This window comes from Perognathus longimembris, chromosome 2, assembly GCF_023159225.1.
Source record: "Perognathus longimembris pacificus isolate PPM17 chromosome 2, ASM2315922v1, whole genome shotgun sequence".
Classification (NCBI taxonomy): domain Eukaryota; kingdom Metazoa; phylum Chordata; class Mammalia; order Rodentia; family Heteromyidae; genus Perognathus; species Perognathus longimembris.
The window spans coordinates 145,035,405-145,061,417 of NC_063162.1; the positions used below are offsets into that span (position 1 = coordinate 145,035,405).

Sequence of the window (26,013 nt, forward strand, 5' to 3'; positions counted from 1 at the left end):
GTCTTGAACACAAAGCCCAGGGACAGTTCTCAGGCCCTGCGTTTAAGCACGAAAGCAAAACCACACAAAACAAACAAAACTGCTGTGACAAACGGAGGGAAAAATCAGAAGAGCTGGAAAGACCGTCAGTCAGTTTCCACGCCCATGTTTTGGGGAAGACACGAACCCTAATGGCTGAAACACGGCAGTGACGTGCCAATCCACAGTCAGGTATTCCGTTTAATGGTTTCCTTATATTGTTTCCATCATTAGATAATGCAGAAAGAATGCTCAAACCAATGGCAAGTTAAATAATAGGTATTGAGGCCTGGTAGGTAGGAATAATATCCAGGAAAGATTCAGAGAACAAGGGAAATGGAAAAAGGACAGAAAGGAAGATTGGTGTAAGGCTCTGGGGAGAGCAAAAGGCCCTAGCTTGGGACCAGGAAATGAGAGTTAAGATTCAGGATTTAGGAAGCAGAAGAGCTCGGGAGGATAACTTCAGAGGAGTGTGGGATGATGGAAAGGGGAAGATGATGAACGCATTGTGTTGGGGATATTGAATTGCCCCCCAAGCTCTGAGGAGCATATCATGTTAGATTTCTGTGAAGTCGAGCAAAAATGTCAGAATTCACCGGATTCTCATAGGTTCTGACAACCTGAACTCAGTTTTCTAGATGAAGAAAGACAGTGGGTAAACAGAAAACTAGGACAGGAATTCAAGTGCGTTGATTTCCTGGTCATTCCCACCCTCTGGTACAGCAAGTGTCTGAGAGCCCAAGTAGGCATTATTCTGAGGACCAGAGTCAGGTTTGGTTGTTTTTGTCAGATTCTTCGTAGGGTCAGTATCTTCTCATCAGGTGTTGTACCTCAGGATGTGGGAGACAACAACTTGGGCTCCAGTTTTCCTGTTTCTGCTCTCAACTGTACGCAGTGAGGGTACAGGTAGAAGGGTGTAGGGGCATCCGAAAAGGCCTTGTGAGTCACCTCATCCCCTCACTGCTCTGTCTCCAGCCCATTCTACTCTCTCTTCTCTCTGCTTGTTACACGTGACATACTTTCCCTGAGACAATCCGCGACATCTTTTCAGAGAAAAACGATGCGAGTCCCAGAAGTGTTAGATGCATGGGCTGGAGTTAGTGAGCAACATGGTGATGGCAGCAAGAAGTATTCACTGGATTATTATGCAATATTATTATTATTATTCCTTATGCAATAAGGAATACTGCTGCTCAAGGCTGTCTTTCAAGAAGTTCACGTGCTGGTTTTGTTGATTAATTGATCAGTTTGCTTGGTTGATTGCAGGACAGGGCATTGAACTCAGGCATGCTGGGCAATCCCTGTTCTTTTCACCTTAGTTATTTTGCTGATAGGGTCTTGTCCCTTTTCCCCTGGGATGGCCTCATCCCTAAACCTTACTCTCTCTACCTCCTATGTGTCTGGAATTACAGTTTGTTCTTTGAGATAGAGTTTTTCTAGCTTTTTGGTTTTTTTTACAAGTAGCTGGGATTTCAGGCATATGCCAATGTACCTCTTGGAAAGTTCACATTTTTAACACAGTGCTTGTCTATTCACAGGGATTGGTCTGGGTCTGTGGTTTGCTTTAATCCAGTTGCCTGTGTCCATCAGAATGGCGAGGAAGCTCAGTGTGTTAGAAATCCTTCTGATTGTCTACATCTTGGTTGTACTGGCTCTGGATATCCTCTTGCTACTTCTTGTGTTGGAGAAACCTTCAGGTAAAGGAGAGCTTGGGGCAGCTGAATGGAAATCGTTGTTAAAGGAAAAGTTCCCTGAACATCAAAGAGATCATTCCATGTCTTCATTCTTCAGTGTGAGGCTGTATTGCAGCATTCAAAATCCATGTCCACAATTCATTTAATTCAATCTCTAAGATAAATATTTTCTTTTAAACAATTAAACCTTGAAAGCTTGTGGCACTCAGGATCTTCCAAGGCCTCCCTGGTGCATTTTGACAGGATGCAAAATTGAACTCATTAGATGCCTACCTTTCAGTAAGTATCACATATCAATGAGAAGGAATTCCATCTAAGGTGATGGCTCCTAGCTCCATTACACTATAGTAAAGGCTGTTAGTCACAGGCAAGTTGAGGGCAGTTTGCACTGTCCTATACATGACGGAAATAGCTATGATAACTCTATAGATGCTTGAAACTGTTCTCTGTCTCTCCCTTTTACTGTGCACACACACACAGACACACACACACAGACACACACACACCACACTTGATGATTTTGTTTACATGAAATGTGCTGAATCACTGAATCCACAGTAGAGACAACAAATGAATGTTTAACAAAGCATGGGAGAAAGGAGTCATGGAAAATGATCACTAATGAGCATATGATTTCAGTAGGATGCAAATGCTTTAGAACGAGTTGCTGTGAAGTATTTGAACTGTACATTTTAATAGGGTACATTTTTGCAGTATGGAATTCTGTGTGTAAAAACCAACTAGTTGAACAAGAAATGTACTCACTGCCTTACATATGAAACTGTAAGCCCTCTGTTCTTCACCTTGACAATAAAGGAAAAAAACAACCTATCAAACAAATTTTAAAAACCAAGAAATCAAGAATTTTTAGTATCTGGAGAAGTGTTAAACAGCGTATGCAAATGTAGACACCAGCTACCAGTGATTTGTTAATTTCAGAAGTGGCCAAAAGTCTGTAACTCTTCCCTTCTTTGCTGGACCTGTGATATCCCTGAGAATTTTCAAATGCCTTCTTTCATTTCCGTACAGATTCTTCATTTATCCCGGAGTGCCCAGCGATCCCGGACTCGGAAAGGATAGATTGTGCTCCTGGCAAGGTGGTGACGGAGGTCAGAGCACTAGGGTTTCTGCCAGGCTCTCATGGTGTTTTATTGGAGGGTAGAGATGGGAGGGGGAAATGGGAGAGAGCAAAGGAAGCGGTGACATTGACCCAAGAAGCTTTGTACTCATAACCTGGCGCACAGAATTGTAACCCCTATGTACAACTGCTTAAGAAGAAGAAGAAGAAATGGGTATGTTAAATGGGGAGAGGGTCACAGATGCTTATGGATCCGTAATTTCTTTGGAGGCATGTTTTTTCCCTTGTCTTAATGAAATAGACATCAGTAATAAGGAAGTGAGGAAAACAAGGTAAAAAAAAAAAAGATGTAAGCATAGGAGGAAATAAAGGTCTAAAAGTCCAAAGGGGAGGAAAAGCATAAATGTTAAACGTATCCTAAGTGTGATTGCAAGGTTGAGCGTGGAAAGTTAGGTGCCCAACAGCTGCACTTTATTTCCCTTGAAAATGAGGTCATCAAGTCTGGTGAATGCACAGTCACTTGAGGAATGAATGCAGGTAGTGTTTATAAGAAGAGCCTTCTAGAATTACATATTGGTAATGGAAGTCCCCACAAACATGTGGCAAAAAGTACAGATTTTTCTCTCTAATTAGATTCCATAATAATATCAGCTATGTGAACCTTGCTTAGTGACTTTGCCTAAATAACTTTGACTTTGTCTAGGCAACTTTGCCAAAAAGGCTGTAGTATATTTAGACCTTCTTTCTTTAGCCTACCCAGAGTTTGCATTCCATAATCCATAACATCCTATTCATTAGGACTATGTTAAATTTAAATTTAAGTGAGGCAATATTTACATCCCAATAGTCTCAGAAATTTCCATTCTAAAATGCTTCCATTGTAGATAACATTTTAACAAATAAATAATAACAGCGTTGTGTCATTCTCATATAATTGAGAGGCTATTCCGTTAGATAAAAGCCTCCTATACTAGAATATTTATAGCAGCACATCTCACTTTTCATACTTTCAAGCTAATAAGCTCAGAGCTATCCTAAGATTTAGATTTCGCCATAGAGAAATCCTTAGATTTATCCTAGTGTTGGGAATAGTTATGGGTCTTTTGTTCTTTTTTTCCATATTGTGTTTCATGAAATTTAACACAGTTTTGTGAAAATCTATTATACTCTTGGTAAGTATTTGTTGTGAGTTTCCATACCTTGCTGCCCGGAACAGTAAGTAACTTGTATTCTGGTGAAAACACAGAGGATTCCATTGGCCGGGACCTAGGAATGGAATTTCCAGCTTGTAGGACACTTACAAGTTTAGGCTTAGTGGATAACTGCAAAATAATTTCCCTTCACTCATCATTTCTGTTCCTAATTTTTTTTCCAGCTGGTCCTGGGACTTGAACTTGGAGCCAGCACTCTGTCCCTGAGCCATTTTTGCTCAATGCTAGCTAGCATTCTACCACTTTGAGCCATAGCTCTACTTCTGGTTTTCTGGAGGTGAATTGGAGATAAGAGTCTCAGCTCTCCCTGCCCAGGTTGTCTTTGAACCATGTTCATCAGGTCTCAGCCTCATGAGTAGCTAGGATTATAGTCCTGAGCCACCAGGGCCTGGTCCATTTCTGTTTCTTTTAATGGGGAATCTTTTGAAATCTCATGATATGGCAACGTTACTTCAAATAATAATGTTTTAAAGTAGTTTTCTAATGTGTCCCATTACAGTTTTATCTCCAAACACCAAGGTTCCTTTTCACTTCTAAAATTTCCATATAGCTTGAGATGGTCCATCAAAAAGGAAATATACAACCGTAGCATGTTTTAGAATATGAGACTTTCTGGAGGTTGTTTTTCTGTAAGCAAATGTTATGTAACATCTTAGTGAAACAATGAATATAAAAGGATTGTCTGATTTTGGAAGAAGTTGGCTATGCATCACTTACAGAATTTAAGCATGAAGAAATGCTTGCATCAAATAGAAGTTGGGCTAGGTAAGTTTTAAGCCAATTTTCAATTCTTCATTGATACAGGACAATATTTTCTGGTTGAAAAGAGACATAAAAACTTATTTGACATAAAATATACTGACAAACGGTCTTGCAAAAGGTTTTGTGTTGACAAGAAAACAGAAATAAAGGGACTTGTGAGTGAACATGATAGTTCAGACTACAGTATATAAGAGTCTGTTATTGTTGCAAGACTGAAAAAGAAGGAAAACAATATTGTTTCTGTATTCTAATACATATAATACATAATATATGATATGCATAGCTTACATATATGTTATGTATATATGACATATAATACACATCCATATTGTGTATAATACATACACATGTGTGTATGTGTGTGTGTGTGGGGGGAAGAGAATAGAGGTTAAATAATAGTTAAGTAATTGTCCCCCTGAAAGAACGATATCAGAGTAGATTACACAGAAAAATATTACATTTACCTGAATGTTTATTTATTGCCTTTTCTGAGGTTTGTAGACTTTGAAACCATTTATGGCAGCGAAACTCACCCTTTGGACTTTACAAACTCCAGTTTCAGGGGTGGCAGAGTTGATCACTGTGTGCTCTAGACTTGCAAAAAACAGTAATTTGGAGGCCACCTAGAGACCCCAAATTCTTTGCTGATCCCCTTCAGGAATTTTCTCACCTGAAAAGTAAGAAGAAATGCTTCATTCTCTGGGGAAGAAATAAGTTCTATTTATTCTATGAGGAGTAAATATTTAAACAATGGTATAGCTACAATGTGATTGCCTTTTCATTGTACATATGAAATGTATTAAATTAATGTCATGACTTTCCAGAACAATGACATAAGGTATTGGCATCTAAGATGCTTTTCAGTACTCTCCGTTTTTAAGACAAGAAGTGTTGTGGCATATTCTTTATTTTAAAAAAATAACACAACCTACACTGAATTCAGTAAGATTCAGGCTGAAAGGTTATGTACAGAACAAAGCATGGAAGTCCTTATTTGTAAAGTTTTCTTTCTATTTGCAGTTCCACTCCCTGGAGTTGAGTTGTTAGTTTAGTGAGCATCATTCTTTTGATCTTTCTGTGCTCATTGCTCTTGACACAGTTTTTTTTTTTTTTAAATCAGGCATTGCTACTTTCTCTGACTGAATTCCTGACTTGCTGTCCACCTGTCTATCCCCTTCCTAGTGATTTAAAATTCCTACCTAGAGCACCTCCTCATTCCACCCTCAGTCTTCCGGCCTGGGTGCTGTGTGTTCTTTGTAGTTTCTAGGCACACACTGTTGGAGTACTTAACTCATTACATTGCAGCTCTTTTAGTTGTTTTCATTTACCACTGACTGTCAGTTTGCTGAAGGCATAAGCTGTGTCTTACTTACATCAGTTCCTTCCTTATAGGGCAGGGAAATAAAATGGGCAATAGATAGTCAAATAATAATTGCTTCCTTCACTTTGTAGAATGCCAACTCTTTACCCTTGTTACAGGAGATTTGCACATGGCATCATAAATGCTGCTGGAAGCGTGGCACGGATCCCAACACCCCGAACTGCTTCTTTCCCAGGAACTGGGGCTACGAAGTGCAAGGTGGCCCAACAAAGAGAAGCACAGGTGAGTCCCATGCCCAGGTGGCTCCAGGGGACAACTCTTTGTGGCCCAGATAAGCTAAGGAGAAAAGAAAAGTGACAACTCCCTCTTACCCTCCTCCCCAACCCTAGGGTTCACCGCCCAGTTGAAGAGGTCACCATCCCCATCTCTATTCGGAGATGATATTGCCACTGCCCTCTTCACCGCGGAGAGCCAGACGCCCAAGCGTTTTCATTTCAAGGTAGCTCTCTGCAGATGACAGTGCTTCGTCCTGGATTCGCACCACCCTCCATCATGCATGGCACAAACGTGCCCAGGCCGATGGTACCCTTTCTTTCTCTCTGAATCTCAGCGTGGGATGGAGAGGCAAATTTGTACTTGACTGAGCAGGTGTAACTAGGTGATTTTTCCCCCTCATAAATCAGAAACCATAAGGATTCAGAATCAGAGATTATTTTCATGGGGGCCTGTTTGTGAGGAAACATCTTTGGTGGCTCTACAAGAAAGGGGTCGGGGCTGAGACTGTTCCTTCTGCTTTTCTCCTGACAGATAACTGACTTCAATGAGATACGCTATGAAGTCCCTTCTGAAGTGATCAATCCGGCCAATGGGACTGCTGATAGAGCCACCTTGAGCTACGACGTGGAGGTCACGCATAAGCCCTTTAGCTTCAGAATAATTCGGAAAAGCAACAAGAAAGTATTGTGAGTTCTTTCAACCACTGGCATATAGAGTCAGAACGTCATTTTTGACACATGTTGGGCACACAGTAAGATAATCATGACTCAGGGATATGTTTCAACTTCAGAAAAATCCCAGATAGCGGCTGGGAATATGGCCTAGTGGCAAGAGTTGCTTGCCTAGTATACATGAAGCCCTAGGTTCGATTCCCCAGCACCACATATATAGAAAACGGCCAGAAGTGGTGCTATGGCTCAAGTGGCCTTGAGCAAAAAGAAGCCAGGGACAGTGCTCAGGCCCTGAGTCCAACGGCCAGGACTGGCCAAAAAGAAAGAAAAATCCCTTATGACATACTGTAATTAACAATGGTAATCTATCATGATTGTAGAGCAAAAAATAAAAGTGCAGTGTTCCATAATGTTTATAAGTATGCATATGTACACATGATTCAAATACTTTGAAATAGCTATTATTTTCTTTTCAGTTACCATTCCTACTGCCATTCACACTTTATTTTTTTTATGGTTCCAAAATATTACGACCTGTGAACCTTCTTGTGTGTGAGGCAAACATACCATGGATTGCCAGGAGAAAATCCTGGCACTAACAAATTACCGGTCATCTGTGGAACATAAGTCGCTAGCGCTCACTTCTTCAACATCTTTCCTGGTCCACAAAAAGAGCATCAAAATATTCGTTTGTGTTAGGGGAAATGGGATGTTACCTAGAAAGTAATCCCGAGGAAACTGAGGGAATGGGTGGGGTTGGGAGAAAAGAGGGACAATGATGGAAGGGCTACGTAGCACTGTATTACAAACTGACTTGCTGAATTGAAGCCTCTTTGTACAACTACTTAAGGACAAAATTAACAATAACAGTCATAATTATAAAAGTGGTATAGCAGATACGCTGCAAGTTGAAGACCCACATTTCCTCTCTGCAGTCTTCTCCCCCCCCAATCATTCAATTTAAGCCTCTGGGGTCCATCACTAATCACAATGCTCCCTTAGATTCAAAGAAACAGAGAGGCCTTAGGAGAAGCACCAGAGATGGCATGAAAATTCAAAGAAACAGAGAGGCCTTAGGAGAAGCACCAGAGATGGCACTGATAGTCACTGGGCTCTGAGTGCTTTGGAGAGAAGCAAGCAGAATAAGAGGGGCATAGGTAACTCTTTCCCTGTGTGGCCCAGGTTGGACACCAGCATTGGGCCCCTCCTCTTGGCCCAGCAGTACCTGCAGCTGTCTTTCCGTCTGCCCAGCACCAATGTGTATGGGCTGGGGGAACATGTCCACCAGCGGTACCGCCACGACCTGGACTGGAAGACCTGGCCCATCTTCACGAGGGACACCACCCCCACGGCGGTGAGTCCTCTCCTGCCCTCCCTCTATCCCCCAAAGCAGCCTACATATTACAACTAGATCTCATTTGCCTCAACTAGCGGTGTTAGTGTTGAGGAATACCTGATTGTAAACAACTAGACATGGCAATTGTATAACAGCTGATTTATACTATGAGAGACAACTTAATAATTAGGACGTAGTAGGTGTTCGAAAGCCAACTTGTAAGATCGCCTTTTGTTTACGAGGAAAAAGTCAGTGGAATCTTATGGATGGAAAATGCTTCTTTTCTAGCAGCTTGTGGGTTGTTGGTCAAAGTGTGTTTCATAGTGTGTTTTATATCTGGAATGTTTGCATGACCCTGTTGGTGATAGAAATGTAGCATCTCAGATCACAGATGCCCTGAGATCTACTGGATTCGTCTCCATAGCGGCCCGGGAAAGGTATTTCCAGGTGAATCAGAGGCACATTGACATGAGAGCGTGGCTACTCTCATCCTACTTCTCTCAATTTACCTGGACTTAAGGATTAGCTTTTCATCTTTCCTATCTCTTTTATTATCTTATTTTCCCTTGTGCTTCTCTAATATGGCCAGTAGTCTTGTGCCATACAGTTAAAGTACCCCATTGGAAAAACAAAATACAAAGACCAAAAGCATACAAATTACAAGCCTGGAGTTTTCAAATTAAACAGTTATAAAATTGCCCTTTTCAATTGCTATGAAAGATTTTCCAAATGCTTACCTTTGATTTTTGTTCTTTACCTGTTGCTGGCTGATAGTAAAGGTTTGGGAAGGTAGCATTCGCTGGACAAGGCTTTGAGCAGCATTTGTGTGCAGAGTGCTTCTCCAAGCCCCCACTACGCCTACAGTCCTCCTCAGATCCCTTACAAGAGCTGCAGGTGCCTTGAGTAAGGGAGGGAGGAAGCCGATGTTTTATAGTTTATATTCTGCAAAGGTTGAACAAACGCAATTAAGCACATTAGTTTGTAACATTCCTACCAATATCTAAAACAATGGAAGGGACGCTCTTACTTTTATTTTTTTCAAATTTTTATTATCAAACTGATGTACAGAGAGGTTACAGTTTCATACGTTAGGCATTGGATACATTTCTTGTACTGTTTGTTACCTCGACCCTCATTCCCCCCTCCCCCCTCCCCTTTCCATATCCCACCATGAGGTGTTCAGTTCATTTACACCAAACAGTTTTGGAAGTGTTGCTTTTGTAGTTGTTTGTATTTTTTTACCCTATACACCACTGTTTACCAGTATACATGGTTTCCAATATACTCAGATAAGATACAGAGATAGTGTCTGAACCAAACAAAAAGGTTTTAAAAAACAACCACAAAAACATAGCCAGCATATTCACAAAAAGGTTTGGTCATGAGTCCTAGCAAATATCCTCAGTATCACACTATTTGACTTTCTACAGCTAAATTCTTAAATTATATAGTTACAGATTAGATTAAGTATAGTCCTTCCTTCCTTCCTTCCTTCCTTCCTTCCTTCCTTCCTTCCTTCCTTCCTTCCTTCCTTCCCTCCCTCCCTCCCTCCCTCTCTTCCTTCCTTCCTTCCTTCTTTCCTTCCTTCCTTTCCGCCTTCCTTCCTTCCCTCTGTCCCTCCCTCTTTTCCTTCCTTCCCTTTTCTTTGTTCCCTTACTTTCCCTTCTTTTGCTCTCTTCCTTCTTTCTTTCTTCCCTTCCTCTCATCCTCTTTCTCCCCTTTTCTTCTCCTCATTTATTTTCTTCCTTAAAAAGTTAAAAACAATTGTCTGCCTTTTAAATGTTGATGCCATGTCTCTTCCTATGAATTTCAGATCTAGCCTAGGAAGGCCTGCTGATCTTTATTTTACATATCATGCTGATTTTCTTTCATTTTTCCCTTTGGAATTTACCATGATCAGAACTATTGCCCCATACCACGGGCTGATTGTGACATTACCACACCACAGGCAGTTGGAGAAAACATTCTGTCTCTTGTCCTCTCCGTATCTGCTGTTTTATAGCACTTCCAGTTTTACATGAACACCTTACATCTTTCTAGGTCAGAGCTCAACACAGCCTTCTCTGAGGCTCAACCTTTTTAAAAAAAAGTTTCAAGAATTTTATGACTTTTATCTATTAAGTTTAGAAAGATTAGAAAGTATACTTGAGAATTAAACAAGAATTCAAATTTTCTCATAATATCATCATATTCAGCAAAATTTTTATGCATGTTTAATCTTTTAGGAATAAATGGCTGAGATATGATTTATATACCATAAGATTCACCTGTTTCAGGTAAAATTCAGTGGTTTCTAGCACGTGTGCTGAGTTATGCTCATCACTATAATCTAGTTTTAGAATGCTTTTATTATGTCACTAGTCTCGTTTGCCCTTTTATACTTAACCCTAATTACTAACCCAATGTGCCTATAAGCTCCAGGCAGCTTCTTGCCCTCAACAATTTTTCTGTCTATGGGTTTGTTTTCTCAGTCATCTCCTGTAGACAGAATCATGCAATGTATGTTCCCTTAGCACAACATTTTAAAATATATAATTTATTGTAATATGTATTGTGTCTTATCATCACAAATAAATATCTAATAAAAATAAATGCATACACATTATTTTCTTCCTCTGTTTGTTGATTAATGTAGCACTTTAATACCTTTTATTAGAAAGTGAGCCATATTGGAATATGTTGCATCTATAAATGAAGATTGCAAAATATAACTTGCCCAAGTTGTTGAATAATGGAGATAGGGCAAGTGAGAATAATTGAGGTGTCAATCTGATTAAAGTTCTGTGTATATGTGTGTGTGTGTGTGTGTGTGTGTGTGTGTGTGTGTGTGTGTGTGAAACATCAAGGTGAAAGTTTTCCAAACAACTGATATACATTAACAAAATGAGTGGCAGGAATGTAAAGTGAGTCCTGTCTAAGGTGAGAGTACTAGTGGAAAGGAAGAAGTGAATGCAAAGGATGAAGGAGAGTGATTATGGTCAGAATACTTGGTGTGTTTCATGTGTGAGAATGAACCGTGAAGCCAATTGAATTGGTTTGGAAAGGGGGAGGAAGCACGTGAGAGAGTGGCAGACAGTACTTTGCCTGCATATATGGACATTTTGAAATGAAGTCCCTTTGTACATTAATTCATGTTAAGAAGATCATAATGTTTTTCAGTATACTACTTCACTCTATCAAATGTTGGTCAATTATATACCTGGGTGTATTCTTTTTTTTTCAGGGTGAATGGGGTAATGTTGCTTTGTAGCCCAGGCTAGTCTAGAACTCTTTGTGTAGCCCAGACTTGATCCTCCTGCCTTCACATCTCAATTGCTGGGATTGGAAGCATCACACCTAGAAGAACATTTTTTTTTCGACACATAGTGTGATTAGTTCTCTTTTCCCTTTCTTGCTGACAGGGCATGATTAATCTGTATGGAGCACACACATTTTTCTTGTGCCTCGAAGACACCAGCGGGTCCTCTTTTGGAGTTTTTCTGATGAACAGCAATGCCATGGGTAAGAAGCATGTTCGTATCTTCCATGGACACAATGAACTTTTGAGATGCTGCTTTTATATAAAATAAATTTATGTTGAGACCGTTGCTTAACAGAGACATATCAAAACAATGTTGCTTTTATTGGAACTAGGACTGAAAAGTACTTTTGCCTGACTACACATGGAGCTTATGTTTACAGCCATTTTATTGAAATATGCTTCTGAGGTCTTTGCTGGGCAATGTCTCTTAGCATTCTGCAGGTAATAGATAGAAACTGTAGTTTCAGCCATGAGATTCTAACAACTCACTTCCGTCCTCCCAGAGATTGCCCTTCAGCCTGCTCCCGCAATCACGTACCGCACAATCGGAGGGGTATTGGACTTTTATGTGTTCCTGGGAGACACCCCAGAGCAAGTGGTCCAGGAATACCTGGAGGTATGGCTTTGCATGTACACAGTCTCGTTCACTGATCTTTCCTCCTATACTAATAAAGGTTATTAGTAGACAGGATGGATATAAACGCTGACGTCCTAAGTCTACCATTGTTAACATTATGATAACATTTATTGGACCTTTTCTGCGTGACAAAAGGTACTGTTTGAGCCACGAGGAATGCAAAACTAAGCTCAACACTGCTTGCTTGCAAGACACTCATCATTCATCCAGCTACAATCTATTAGTTTAAGGACCCACAACCACCTATCAGTAAAGTTCAATCCATCATGTGAAAGTAAGTCTGCTAGGTCACATGTATTTGATTCAAACTGCAAAACAAAGGAGAACTTAACACTATTTCCCCTCCACTTCTTACCTTCCAGGCAGAAAAGTTAGGCACAGGAAGATGACTCAGGCACATTCAAGATGACTCAAAGGCACATTAACTATGGTGCCAGATTCCAGTGAATTTAGACTCAAATAGGAGAATTACGATGCAGACTGAAATCACTGTAATAGGGAGGACTCTATACTATGTGCTAGTACTGAGGTATAACTTAACTTCATGGGAGGAATTCAGAGGCAGGGGGAAAGCTTCTTCATATTAGATGCATGGGCCTCTTAGGAAACAGTGTATTTTGTCAGCTGGCTTCCTAAAGTGGTGACTTGAAAAAGTCAGATTTCAAACCTATCTTAATATTTCTTCAACTACCCTAACCCTAATCCTATTAGTTCTTATTCTCCTCTCCCTGGCACATACCAGTATGTAAAATGACATCAGGTATATTTATTTGCTTTGAGTTCTATAAAGCTAGAAGCTATGCTTGCTTTGCATCAACATGTTCTCTGTGCCTTTATCTGTGAAAATTCTTGCTGAACCAATGAATATTAATGTTTTCCAGGACTAGGAATGTCACTCTTTGTTAGAGCAGTTGCCTAGCATATGTGAGGCCTTGAACTCTATACCTGCTGCTCTAAAATAACCAAATAAACGATAACAATGATTGCTGTCCCCCAAGATGACTTTGTTAATCAAGCATTTCCTAACAATCCTAGTACCGTCTGATGTTACAGTTTGGGGGAATGCGTTTATGAGGTTAGTAAAGAAGGATGTGAGTTGTAGAGTTCTGCTGATCACCCTCAGGGATTTCTCTGACTGTTAGACTAAGGACCCCATAGAAAATGCAATGATTAACCATGTTAATCATGGTCCTACAGTAGAGCTGTCATCACAGTATAACTTTGACACTTCTCCACTTCTCTTTCCAGCTTGTTGGACGACCATTCTTGCCTGCCTACTGGAGTCTCGGGTTCCAGCTTAGTCGCAGAGATTATGGTGGTATTAACGGATTGAGAGAGGTTGTAAGCCGAACCCGTAAGGCGGGCATCCCATATGTAAGCTTATTATGATTTAGGCACCATTTCCAAACTTTTATTTTTTTCCCAGTACATCAATTATTTATTTAATTGATGAGACTACTGAATATCATTTAGGGACATCATGAAAATTGGATTACATTATAGATTTTTTTATGTCTTTCTTTAAGTCACTCAGGTTAGGATACTGACTTGCACTCTAAATCAACATTCTAGTAGGTCTTTCCATTGTCTAGTCCATAACTTCCTCAAGGACAAAAGTAATTTCTGTTTCATAATGTGCCTGGAACATTCTGAAGTACTTTTGTAACTTCTTGTTTGGTGCACATAGCAACCCAGACATGGGCAACATGCATTACTCTTTATGAGTAGATGCTGTGGCTGAAGCTCTCAATGAAGATGAGTTATCCAAGGTCACCCGGCTAATTAGAGCCAGAGCTAGTGCTGGAATCCAGGTCTGGGCTCTGGATGCCTCTCCCCAGAGCCTAGTTCAGTGTGATTGGACAGCTGCAACAATTTGTACACAATGAAGTGTTCCACCAGTGTTGACTGGCTGATTTGGCTCAAGGCAATTGAAGATATTTGTCACTATGATTTTTGTTGTTTCTCCAAACGACTTCATTATCTCTAGTTTGCTGGTGTGCAGGAGAGAAACAAAAAGCAAACTAATGATCCATTTGTAAGTTGTTTATCTGGATACCTAGAAAGTATTCAGAGCAAAGAAGTTCCCTACTTTAGTCCCTGACTAACACTCTCCGTCATACCATCTGCTGAAGTGGACAGGAACCCATCCAACTCCAGTGACTCCTGAGACAGAACATCCATTAGCAGGTCATAAGAGAGTAATAAAACTGTACACAGTGTGCTGTTTTTATTCAGATCCTCCAGAGAGTAGCTGTTATAACAGAGCTCTTCGTAGTATAAGCCACATGGGTAGGAAAGGATTTGAGTCCTTAGCTCTTAGGTATTTGAACCCAAATCAGCTGGTTTTAATCAGAGATGAAGTGATGTTTCCAAGAGCTAGCTATTTATTTTGGTTATCTGTAAAATCTTCATTAGATGTGCATTTTCTCTGGTGTTGATTCATCCAAAAGATGAGCACTGCAAACTTTCAGTGCATAAATTTGGAGACTGATGATTGATTAAATCTGTTGTGCTGGTCATAGTTGCAGAGTTGGGGTAAGATTACTCTGCCAGCTCCTAACCACCCTGTCAGCTGCTGCACACCATGTGGACATTTGCTAAAAACAAACAGATTCCAACCTTTTATTTTTGCATCATATTTAATCTATTAGGAAATAATAGAGAGAAGGATAGGTTATAGAGAGGGGGATATACTTCTGTTGTGAACTTGCACAGTGAATTATCCATTCGATCATGGAGCGCGCACAGTCTATGTGGTCAAATGGATGTGTCTTTGACTTTGATTCTCACCCTTTTCTTTAGCTCCATACAATGCTGGGATAATTATCATCTTTGAATTTTTGTGCCCACTCTTGTAAAAGAAATGGAAGAGTTGGTAGGTTAGTATAAAGAGATACCTTATAAAGCAAATATATAATACATGGGTCAGGGGATAAAGTTCATCACAGTTAGCTGTTACTATATGAGAGAAAGCAGCACTTTATGAGAGAAAGCAGAAGTGACATGTCCACATTAATGACTGACAGTTAATGGTTTTCTCATAGAGAACTTGAGAACTCCTCTCAGATCTGATAGACTTGAACTTCAAAGCTGCAACTATTTATGATGTTCAATGTCCACCTGTAAATAAAAAGATAATTTCTAAGTGTGGAATGTTTGATAAGGTCTTCAAGGAGATACATAGCCTATGGTTGGTGAAGTAATAAAAAGAACTCATTAGAGGACAGCTGTTTGCATCTTTGACATGTTAGTGCAGGTAGATGTGTGAGCATATGAAGGAAGATGGAACAGGAAGTGAGTTGGGTCTGTTCTCAGCATTCTTAAGTACTCTTTGGAATATTGTTAAGGCCAGGCAGGGGGATCAAATCTTCCTTTGAGAAGAGAGATGCCCAAGGTGTTGTTTGATGGTAGGAAAGAAATTTACTGTGTTTCGTTTTACTTTCTCCATATCTACTGTCTGAAAACATCTAATTGCAGGTAGAACAAGAGCTGTATGTTTTCAGCACAGCTAGCTAAGTATCAGGACCATCGCAAGTACATTTTTTCCCACTTTGCATTCTTTCCTTTTTTTCACTCTGCCATTGATTTGGGTCTAATGCATTTGGTTCGAATGGAGGTTGCTTGGCCACTCTGTCCTACCTCTGATGAGACCGGCTTTTCTGAGACGCTGATGACTCAGGAAGAAATGGGCTTTTCTCCCTCCTTAGGTGGCAGCCAGGGACCCTGCAGTCATAGTGATTGTCGGTTAGGACAGGGGGGCTTGTTTAGACAGCGGGGGTCCTTTAAAACATGAACACATGAAATATCCATAGAAGACCTTTGTACTTGAGGAAAGGGGAGGATTGGGGGTGGGGGGAAGAGCAGAATTGAAGGTTCATGACCAAGTCCTTAAACAACTACCTCTTCTGATTTTGGAAATGGAAGTCAACCCTTTCACATGGAAATCCTTTCACTAAGAATATTATCTACTCCCCATAGATTGGTATGCAAACAAAAGAAAATTTAATTAGTGAAATCTCTCTCTCTTAGGCATTTATCTTTACTAGTTATTCCTCTAGCTGTCTTCTAGAAGGAAAAAAGGACTATTTTCCCTCTTACCATATGTTCTGGCTTGATGTGTGGGGTCAAGGGTAGTGCGTAATTATGACATTATCCACATACTCATGTAAATAGACATTTATACACATCAAAGACTCTTAATTTGCAGAGATGGACAGAGCACGGATTTTATCCTAAGTCTGGTTAGGGTAGTTCTTGTCCTAAGTGGGTTTCTATCGGTAGCCTCATTTCTCAAAGAATTAACCATGCCCCCAGAAGGTTCCTGGATTATTAAGCAATGTGGGCTTCGTGTGTGTGTGTGTGTGTGTGTGTGTGTGTGTGTGTGTGTTTTCTTTAAATAGTTGTACAAAGGTTTTTAATTCAGCATGTCAGTTTATCAGTACAATGCATCTTCAGTGATGTCATCCATTCCTTCGTTCTTCCTGTCTGGCTTCCATTTGAATGGTCACACCCCAGTCAAAATCCTTTCCATCAAGCTGGTGTTCATCCCTCTAGATTATAATTGGATAGAGCTTTTCTTTCAGGATGTGCAGTACTCAGACATGGACCTTATGGAAGGAAAAAAGGATTTCACTATTGACAATCAAACTTACCCCAACATCTCAGATTTTGTCAAGGACTTACATGAACATGGACAGAAATACATAATTATTACGGTATGTTCAAACACTTCTCTGTTTCCTTCTTTTGTTTTCTTGCAGGGGTCAAAAGAAAACTATTATTAAAAAATAACATTTATCTACTGTTTCTTTATTAGAATCCTGACATCTCCAAATCCTCTGACTATGAGGCCTATAACAAGGGAAGCATGAAGAGAATATGGGTGTTGGGAAACAGTGGCTTTGCTGTTGGGGAGGTAATTTCTCGGAAGTTTTGAGTAAATGACAATCATTTAGGGAAATTTGTATCTTTGGTATGAAGATGAGCGAAAAGAAAGCTATAGTATTGCTACTCTTGTGATTGTTTTAGAAGTTTCATATATACATGGCAGTGTTGGGGTTTGGGTTCAGGAGTGAGGTGAGTGTTCTACCACTTGAGCCATTCCATTCTACAAACTCCTTTTTTGTGTGCTGGTATTTTAAGATCTTGCTTTATGCCTAGGCTAGCCTAGCCTTTGATCCTTCTATGTGTGCTTCCTTGCTTTTCTGGAATGATAGGTGTATGATACTGCAGCCAGCCATCATCTTCCCTCTGTAGCTGGGATTACAGATAGGAACCACTGTGTATAGGCATTGATTTGAAAAGGAGTCTTGTAATTTTCTTTAATCCAGGCTGATTTAGAACCATGATTTCTGTCTTCTTTCAAGTAGCTAGGATTACACACTTGAAGCACGCACTGTGCCCTGCACTCATTACTATTCATAACCCAATAGAGGAAATGGAAAAAATAATTAAAATTCTAGTGGATACAAAAACGCTAGTCCCTGACCTACTAATATTTCAGAGGGGTGCAAAGGAATATATGATTAGATGAAAATGATTTCTACCTCTTTTCCAAGACATGAAACTCAGCTTCACTAATGTAGCAGGACAGTTGCAGATTAATGTGTAATCTTATCTCAGCCAATATATACTTCTTAGATATCTTATTAGCACAAATTAATTATACAAAGCAGCTCCACTGTGATATTTAAAATGTACATATAATGTACTTTGATAAAATCCACTTCTTTTTTTCTCTGGGATTTGCAGAATTTTCTTTTTTAATTTTAAAAATTATCTTTAGGTAGGTGTACAAAGGAGATGCCATTTAACAAAGCAGTTTATGAAAACAATGCACCTTGATCAGTTCCACCCCCTTCAACCCACCCCTTTCCTTACTTTTCTTAATATTGTCATTTTACACAATGAACCCTTAACTAAATTCCCCTCCCCACTTCCTTTTTTATTAACCTACCCCTCTCCTCTTGGTCTTACCCCCACCTGAAAATATGTTTCCTGGTTCTGACTTTGTTGGGCTTTGACCTAGTCTTTCTAAAAAAATTATACTGTTTGAGCTCGCCATAGAGTGTACTATACTTCAGTTAATTGATTTGTATTTTTTAATTTTTTTATTATAAAGATCATATACAGAAGAGTTACAGTTTCATAAGTCAGGTAATGAATACATGTCTTTTTGGTCAATGTCTCCCCTTGCTTCACTCTCTACCACAGTTAACTCATTTATAACTTCTTGCATACCACCCAGTGTGTTTACTTGTAGATTTATAGATACATTCTAGCTATCACAAATGAGAGAAAACAGGCAACTTCTGTTTCTTTGGGTCTGGCTTACTTCATTTAATATATATTTTTCCATTTGGGAGACAGCAAAGGAAGTGGTGACATTGTCCAGAACACAGGGTAAAAAAAGACAAACAACTACAAAAGCAATACTTGCAAAACTGTTTGGTGAAAGTGAACTGAACACCTCAGGGGGGGAAAGGGAAAGGGGGAGGTGGGAGGGGGGTATGAGGGACAAGGTAACAAACAGTACAAGAAATGTATCCAAAGCCTAATGAGTGAAACTGTAACCTCTCTGTACATCAGTTTGATAATAAAAAATTGAAAAAAAAGAAAATTACCTATTACCTAGCTTATGTAAGTATAACCCCTCTGTATATAACCCTTATAATAACAATAAAATAACCAAAATATATGTAATGTTATATATATTATATGTAGATGTAATTTTTCCAAGTCTTTCTATTTCCCAAGTTGTACAATTATTCTTTCTAATAGATGTGTAAAATTCCATGGTGTGTGCATATATATCTCATAATTTCTTGAGATGTGTACATATCTATGCACACACACACACACACGCACACACATTATATCACATCACATTTTCTTGATTCAGTTTTCCATTGAGGGACATCTGGGCTTATTCCATATCTTGTCTGGGGTGAATAGTGCTTCAGTGAATATGGTTGTGCTGATGGCTTTATTGTAATCTTTTTGTGTTCTATTGGAGAAATGCTCATGAGTAGAATTGCTGGGTCATAGTGTAGCTTTATGTTTGTTTTTTTTGAAGACCCTCCAACTACTTTCCAGAGTGGTTGAACAAGTTTACATTCTCACCAGCGGTGTAATGGAGTTCCTTTTTGGCCCCATCCTCACCAGCATTTGTTGTTTATTTTCTCAATAGTGGTCATTCTAATTGGGGTGTGGTAGAATCTATATTACTCTTTTACTCTTTCTTAACCTGTCTTCAGTGAATGTATATTTAAGTTACACATACTTATAGATAAAACTTAGGTTTGATATTAAGGTATCGGTTTCAGATATTGGAATAAACTATTCAGGAGCTTGAAAATATGTATTTTAAATAAAATCATATAAGCAACCTTTGATTTCAACTACATGTCAGATCAAGTCTAGGTAGTGGACTTGATTGAGATTTACAGAAACTGATACTTAACCTAAAAAGTCCATGTGGTTATTGTTTTTGTTGCTCCTGAGAAAGTTGCTTTGCAAATTTTTCTTCTCAGGGTTTTTGATAGCTTCTTTTTCTTGATCTTGTTTCTTCATCTCTTATCCTCCTTTTTCTTTTCTTTCTCCTCCTCCTTCTTTCTTCTTTTCTTCCTCTTCACCCTCCTCTCCTCCTTCCCCTTCTTCCTCCTTTCTTCTTCTTTGTCTTCATCTCTTCTTCATCTCTCCTCCTTCTCCTTCTCGTCTTCCTTCTTGTAATGATGCAATAAAATTTTACTTTCTTCATTGAAAAATGCACATGATGGGTTTTCATTTAAGAGAAAACTAGGTTTCCTTCTGTTCCTTTCTTTCTTTGCTTCCTTGCATGCATTCTGCTTGCTTAGTTTTTGTTGGGGGCGTTCCAAGTTTGGACTATCAAATGACAAGTACTCCAGAGTTTCTAGTAAGAAATGGTCTCCAATGACCAATGAATCACTTAACTATTAGATTAATTTTCAGAGCCTCTTTCTTTATTTTCCAGGGATATCCTGGAGACTCAGTCTTCCCTGACTTCAGCAATCCAGCTTCTACTGAGTGGTGGGCAGACCAGTTCAAAGAATTTCATGACCAGCTGAACTTTGATGGCGTGTGGATCGTAAGTAATCATTCCAGACCCAAATTTCCTTTGGAAGCAGACAACTTGGATTTTCAAATGAACTTTAATAAGATGAAATGAACTGAAATAGTTGACATGACAGACTAGTATTTACAATTCTTTCTTGTTTTATGAGAAAGTTGTTTTCATATTTATTGTTTCCATTTTGCACCCTATTACATTTCAGTTTCTTATTAAGTGCTCATCCTTATTATATTAATTTTGGGAGCTAAGATAAACATATATCTATAATCAAAAGAACTAAATAAGAGCCCTGTATATTAAAGGTTATGCTAGTCAATAGTCACTAGTGAATGCTTAATAACAGGTTTTTAGGGACATGTGGTAAGCATTTATATGTGTCTTTTATCCATGTCCAAGGTATAATGACCGTCATTTGTGGTTGATTTCAAACTAGCAATAAGATATCATTGGCTGGCTGTCCATTATCTATGTAGTCAGGAAATGGTTAGCATGATGAGCTTTCATGAATTGGTGTTCACTGCAGCAAGCCTTCTTTTACTTAATGCTGAGCTAATACATAGTAAATTATTCTGCTCGACACCCTAGTTTCTTACTCTAGATTTCCAATCAACTGGTTAATTTTGATTAATACTTTGTTTACTAAAGGCTTTGGCCTTTCCCTCCATTTATTCTCTTTTGGATTAAATTATTACTTTATTGAAAGTTAGGATTGCTATTTTTTTACAGCATTGGCTCATAAAAGGTTAAGCACTAGAAAATAATGAGGCCCTTGTGGATTTTATCAGAGAGCACTAGGTAGATTTCTTTGAAAGTTGAAAATTATCTTTGTTAACAACATTAGATATCACTTATTTTTAGATCATTTTAGACAAATGGGTTTTACCTCAACTTTTTCTCTTATTACTCCTTATTCAGTGGAAGAAGAGGGAAAGCAACCAAACACAGTAATTACTCAATCTTTGACTCTTTAAGCATTCAGAACTAGTGACACCAATAATAAAATTTTCACAATTCTAAGAGCAGTTTTGGAATTTTATCTCTTAATAAGTTAAAATCAATTTATAAGAAGTAAAATGTGTTCATTATTATTCCAAACTGGAATGTAATTTAGCGATAACTTAATCTCACTGACTTAAGTTTACAAAAGTTGAAACAGAGACCAGGAAAAGTGGGGAAGACAATTCAGGTCTAAAACCAGTTAACACTACACCTTAGACAGCCTGGCTTCTAGTTAGGTGGCATCCCTCAACAGCTAGTTGTAACTCAGTAACGTTTTCCATTTTGTGTCTTTGAAGGAAATGGATGAAGTATCTACCTTGGCCCAAGGCTCTGATCACAAGTGTGAAGCAAACAACTTGAACTTCCCTCCTTTTATCCCCAGTAAGTTTTCCCGTTTGATAATATGGAGATGGGGCATGTGGGAAACAACCTCATTGTTCAGTGATATTCTGTATGGCAAAGAGCAATTCACTTCCCAATCCTGTGAGTCCACCAGACCCCTCTTTTACTACAGTCTTGGTAGCATTTCTTGGTCCTTGATGACCTGTCTGTCGATGTAATCCAATCCAGTATGTGACAGAAATGGTTAGTCTGAGTTTGTCCCCACCCCCACCCCCTTTGGCAGTTCTTCTACTTCAGATTTTCAATTTTTTTTCAATCAATTCATCACCTCCAAATTCCTTAGAGGGCTCCATTTTGGACTTTGTGAGAATTTTGAAACACTGTAAGGTACAAATACCTTACAATGATGTAAGTCTGTGCTATTCCTTTCTCCTTTCCTCCTCCTTCCCTGCCCTCTCTCCCTCCCTTCCTTCCTTTTGTACTTCCTCCTCTCATTGTAGGCCATGAAAAGAGTCGTATTTAGGGTAGAATTAATGATCTGAAAAGGATTCTGTCAGTGGTTATTGGTGAGGATGGCACAATAACCAGGAAGAAAGGGATTATGTGGTTATTTTGTTGAGGTTCGTGGAAGGAAATGGGCCTCACTGGAGGGTACTTTCCCCTAGGCATTCTGGACCATTCGCTGTCTACAAGAACACTCTGCATGGACACAGAGTTTTACTGGGGTCTTCACTATGATGTCCACAGCTTGTACGGCTACACCATGGCGAGAGCCACAGACTCGTAAGAACATGGTTTTCTACATGAATTCAGGTTTGGGGAAGCAGAAATGGGAGGTAGGGGGATTTCCCTTCTCACCCACAAGTATATTTCTCAAATACATTTTTGAGCTCCCAAGACTGTAGAAATTGGTATGACAGGTAATGTAAGAGGTCCTCTCATTAAAAAAAAAAAGTGTGCTTTCTGTACAAGATTAACTTTGTTTGACTTGGGTTTATGAAGCATTATTGCGGGAATGCCAAAATCGAGAGACAAACCATTCCAAAGGCAATACTTAAAAAACTATTTGTTGTAAACCAATTATACAACTCATGGGGGTGGGGGAGAGGGAACGAGGGAGAGGGAAGGCTGGGGAAAAATGAGGGAGGAGGAGGTAATACGTTGGATAAGAAATGTACTCACTGCCTTACATATGAAACTGTAACCTGTCTGTACTTCACTTTGATAATAAAGAAGAAAAAAAAAAGAAGAAAGGGGGGGGGGAAAGAAGCATTATTATTTCAAAGATATCTATTGGCAATAATTTGTAAGGAAATCAGAGCCCCCACATGGACCTTGGCTCTTGCTTGGTTCCCATTCTTCCTGTCACTAGGGAGGATGGGTGCATACCCTAATGCCAAGCCATTGCTTTTCCTCCATAGCTGGGCTAGCAGGGGCCACCTTCAGGCTTCAGCTATTGGTTGAGATTGAATCTCACAGACTTTTTTTTTCTGAGGTGGACTCTAACCATGATCTCCCAATCTCTGACTCCAGGTTCAGCTAGGATTACAGGCCTGAGCCTTAGCACCTCACTCTTTTTGACCTCTTTTGCTTGGGTAGTTGATAGTACCTCACATACTGCTACTTTTTATTAGCTAACTTCCACACTCTGGCTAATTATTCTTGAAGTTCTTGGAGTCCTTATCTTGTTTGATAGTGACACCGTCTCTGTCTCCCAGACTGAAGTGAGAGACTTCCCATCACCCTTTGTTTCTTTTATGATTCTATGTGAAATCAAATCGTGATCCTTTCCAGACTACATTTGATACCTAACTATCACCATCTCCTATTTTTTTCCATATTCATTTCATTTTTTTGTCTGTCAGGGGGCTTGAACTCAGGGCCTGAACGTGTTCCTGAGCCTTTTTGTACTCAAGGCAAGTGCTCTACCACTTGAGCCACAGCATCACTTCTGGACTTTTCTCAGTAGTTTTTTGGAAATAAGAGTCTTCAAAGACTTTCCTGCCTGGGCTGGCTTTGAACCACTTGAACCATGATCCTCAGATCTCAACTTCCTGAGTAGCTAGGATTACAGGTGTGAGCCACTGGTACTTGTCTCCATATTCATTTCTTAATTAAAATTGTCATCATCTCTCAGGTAAGTTATTACATTTAGCTTACGGCCAGTCTCTCTGACTTTAGCCTTATCTCTAAATCATTTACCACCTACTACCTTTTCAAAGTGTGATTTAAGGGCTGGGAATATGGCCTAGTGGTAAAGTGCTCTCCTCATATACATGAAGCCCTGGGTTTGACTCCTCAGCACCACATACACAGAAAAAGCCAGAAATGGCACTGGGGCTCAAGTGGTAGAGTACTAGCCTTGAGCAAACAAAACAAAACAAAAAAAACAACAAACAAAAATAACAAGGACAGTGCTCTGGTCCTGAGTTCAAGCCCCAGGACTGGCATTAAAAAAAACAACAACTCGCCTCAAAGTGTGATTTAAGGACCAACTACATAATGTTATACCAGGAAATATATTAAAGTGTGGCATCTTGGGTCTCAGCTTAGACCATGGGGAGTCCAACTCTTTGTTTCACCAAGACCTTTGTACATACCAAATGCATGTTAAAAATTAAAAAACACTACTATTCTTCATTGCCTGCAAAGTGATCTTTCAAATGTACATGGTTTCTCATTTATTTCCCCAGTGTAAAATTATTTGTAGCTTGCTCTTTTTGTATAATAAAAATCTAATCCCCTTAGTAAAACTTGTACAGTGTTTCATAATCAACTTTCTTATGTCTTTGCCACTTGTGCAAATGTTATTCCCTGGTTATATAGACTAACTTGCTATTCCCAAGTTCAAACTCTTCTCATTCTTTATGCATTTTTCTACGTCTTTTGTGTACTCATTTCTCTGAATAAGGGCAACTTTCTTCTAGAACTTCACCTAAAATTTTAACTGTGGGATCTTCCTAACAGGAAAAGATTCTCCTTTGTGTTCTATTTGTATATTGCAATATATTTAATTTGCAACATTATTATGTCATAAGTTTTAGGTGGCCATTTGTTTCTTACTCAATTTTAAGCTCTTTGAGGGAAAACTCACCCCATATGCTCAGTTTGATGAACATGTTCCTTGAAGGCATGTTTGTAGACCAAATGTCTATCTTGAGAAAGCCAAGGGTAGGGCGGAGACCTGACGAATCAGAGGCAGAGATTGGGTGTGGATTTTCAACCCTATGTTCCCTCATAACTTTGCATGATGTTGCACTGTCTAAGGAAGCGAGTGTCCTTGTTCAGAAAATGTATACATTTGCTTCTCGTAAAAGTAAAGGAGACCAAAATATGATTTTGTTATCTTCTCTTTATTGTCTTCTCTTTTGCTCATACTGCCTTTTCTAGGGAATAAGCTAGATAAATAAGACTTAAACTACCTGGTCATTTATATGAGAGAATTGAACTGTTGTTTACAGTAGTCCCTTCCTATTCTGATATGCTTCCCAAAGTAAGAGGCAGGAGAGAGAATAAATAAATGTTCAGAATAAGGAATGATTAAAGGAGGGAGAATTCCAAATTACTTCATTGCTTGAGTTTGGTTACTATATTCTAACAGCGATTGATAAGTTACCCAGTAACTACTTCTGGATAAATGGTGGTTGACACTACCTTTTCTGGTGTGGTCAGGTAAGATTTTTACTAGGAGATATCAACATCAGAATAACTGAAGCTGCAGGTCTGATGAAGGTTTGATTCAACCTTAAGTGAGAGCTTGGTTTTGGGAAACTGGCTACTAAGCTAACCAGAGAGTCCAATTCCCCTCTGTCTTGCCAAAAGGTGATGAAGGCCAGCTCCTCCTCACAATCATGAACTGATTATGGATAGGCCAGATGTGGGGGATAGGAGAACCGTATGGATCTGGCTCTCAGTCAAGTCTTTTCTCTAAACCAGGAACAGCCAGTGTTATCTAATCAGTGTCACCATAATGATCTCCTTTCAACTTTAACCTGAGATATCTCCATTCTGGTTTCAGTTTTACTCTTTATGTGTTTCTTTCATGATCCCTGATGGTAGGGTGCAATTAGCTTCCAACCAGTGGTAAGAAAAGGTAGAGTATTTGCTTGTTTGTGTGAAGGAGGAGAGGAGACACAGAATCCCAATCTGAATTGGTGTTCTGCTAAGCAGGGTTATGTCTGGATAGCAAGGGATGTTAGAAAAATATTGTCTAGAGGAAAAGATGGGTCCAACAACTCCATGAATGATCATAATACATTGTCCATTAAATGGGCC

At 39.3% G+C, this 26,013-nt stretch overlaps 1 protein-coding gene across 1 annotated transcript in view; it reads left to right on the top strand.

The window, feature by feature from the left end:
* Positions 1 to 1,609: 1,609 nt before the first annotated feature.
* Positions 1,610 to 26,013, top strand: part of LOC125345669 (probable maltase-glucoamylase 2) — a 64,326-nt gene continuing 39,922 nt past the window's right edge. Inside the window, exons 1-14 of the mRNA XM_048337722.1 lie at positions 1,610 to 1,715; positions 2,742 to 2,821; positions 6,243 to 6,366; positions 6,474 to 6,583; positions 6,892 to 7,046; positions 8,214 to 8,385; positions 11,769 to 11,868; positions 12,172 to 12,284; positions 13,554 to 13,679; positions 16,889 to 17,020; positions 17,122 to 17,220; positions 20,299 to 20,412; positions 21,693 to 21,777; positions 22,404 to 22,521. Of these exons, the coding sequence (XP_048193679.1) occupies positions 1,610 to 1,715; positions 2,742 to 2,821; positions 6,243 to 6,366; positions 6,474 to 6,583; positions 6,892 to 7,046; positions 8,214 to 8,385; positions 11,769 to 11,868; positions 12,172 to 12,284; positions 13,554 to 13,679; positions 16,889 to 17,020; positions 17,122 to 17,220; positions 20,299 to 20,412; positions 21,693 to 21,777; positions 22,404 to 22,521 (1,634 nt within the window). The remainder of the gene's footprint in view (positions 1,716 to 2,741; positions 2,822 to 6,242; positions 6,367 to 6,473; positions 6,584 to 6,891; positions 7,047 to 8,213; positions 8,386 to 11,768; positions 11,869 to 12,171; positions 12,285 to 13,553; positions 13,680 to 16,888; positions 17,021 to 17,121; positions 17,221 to 20,298; positions 20,413 to 21,692; positions 21,778 to 22,403; positions 22,522 to 26,013) is intronic.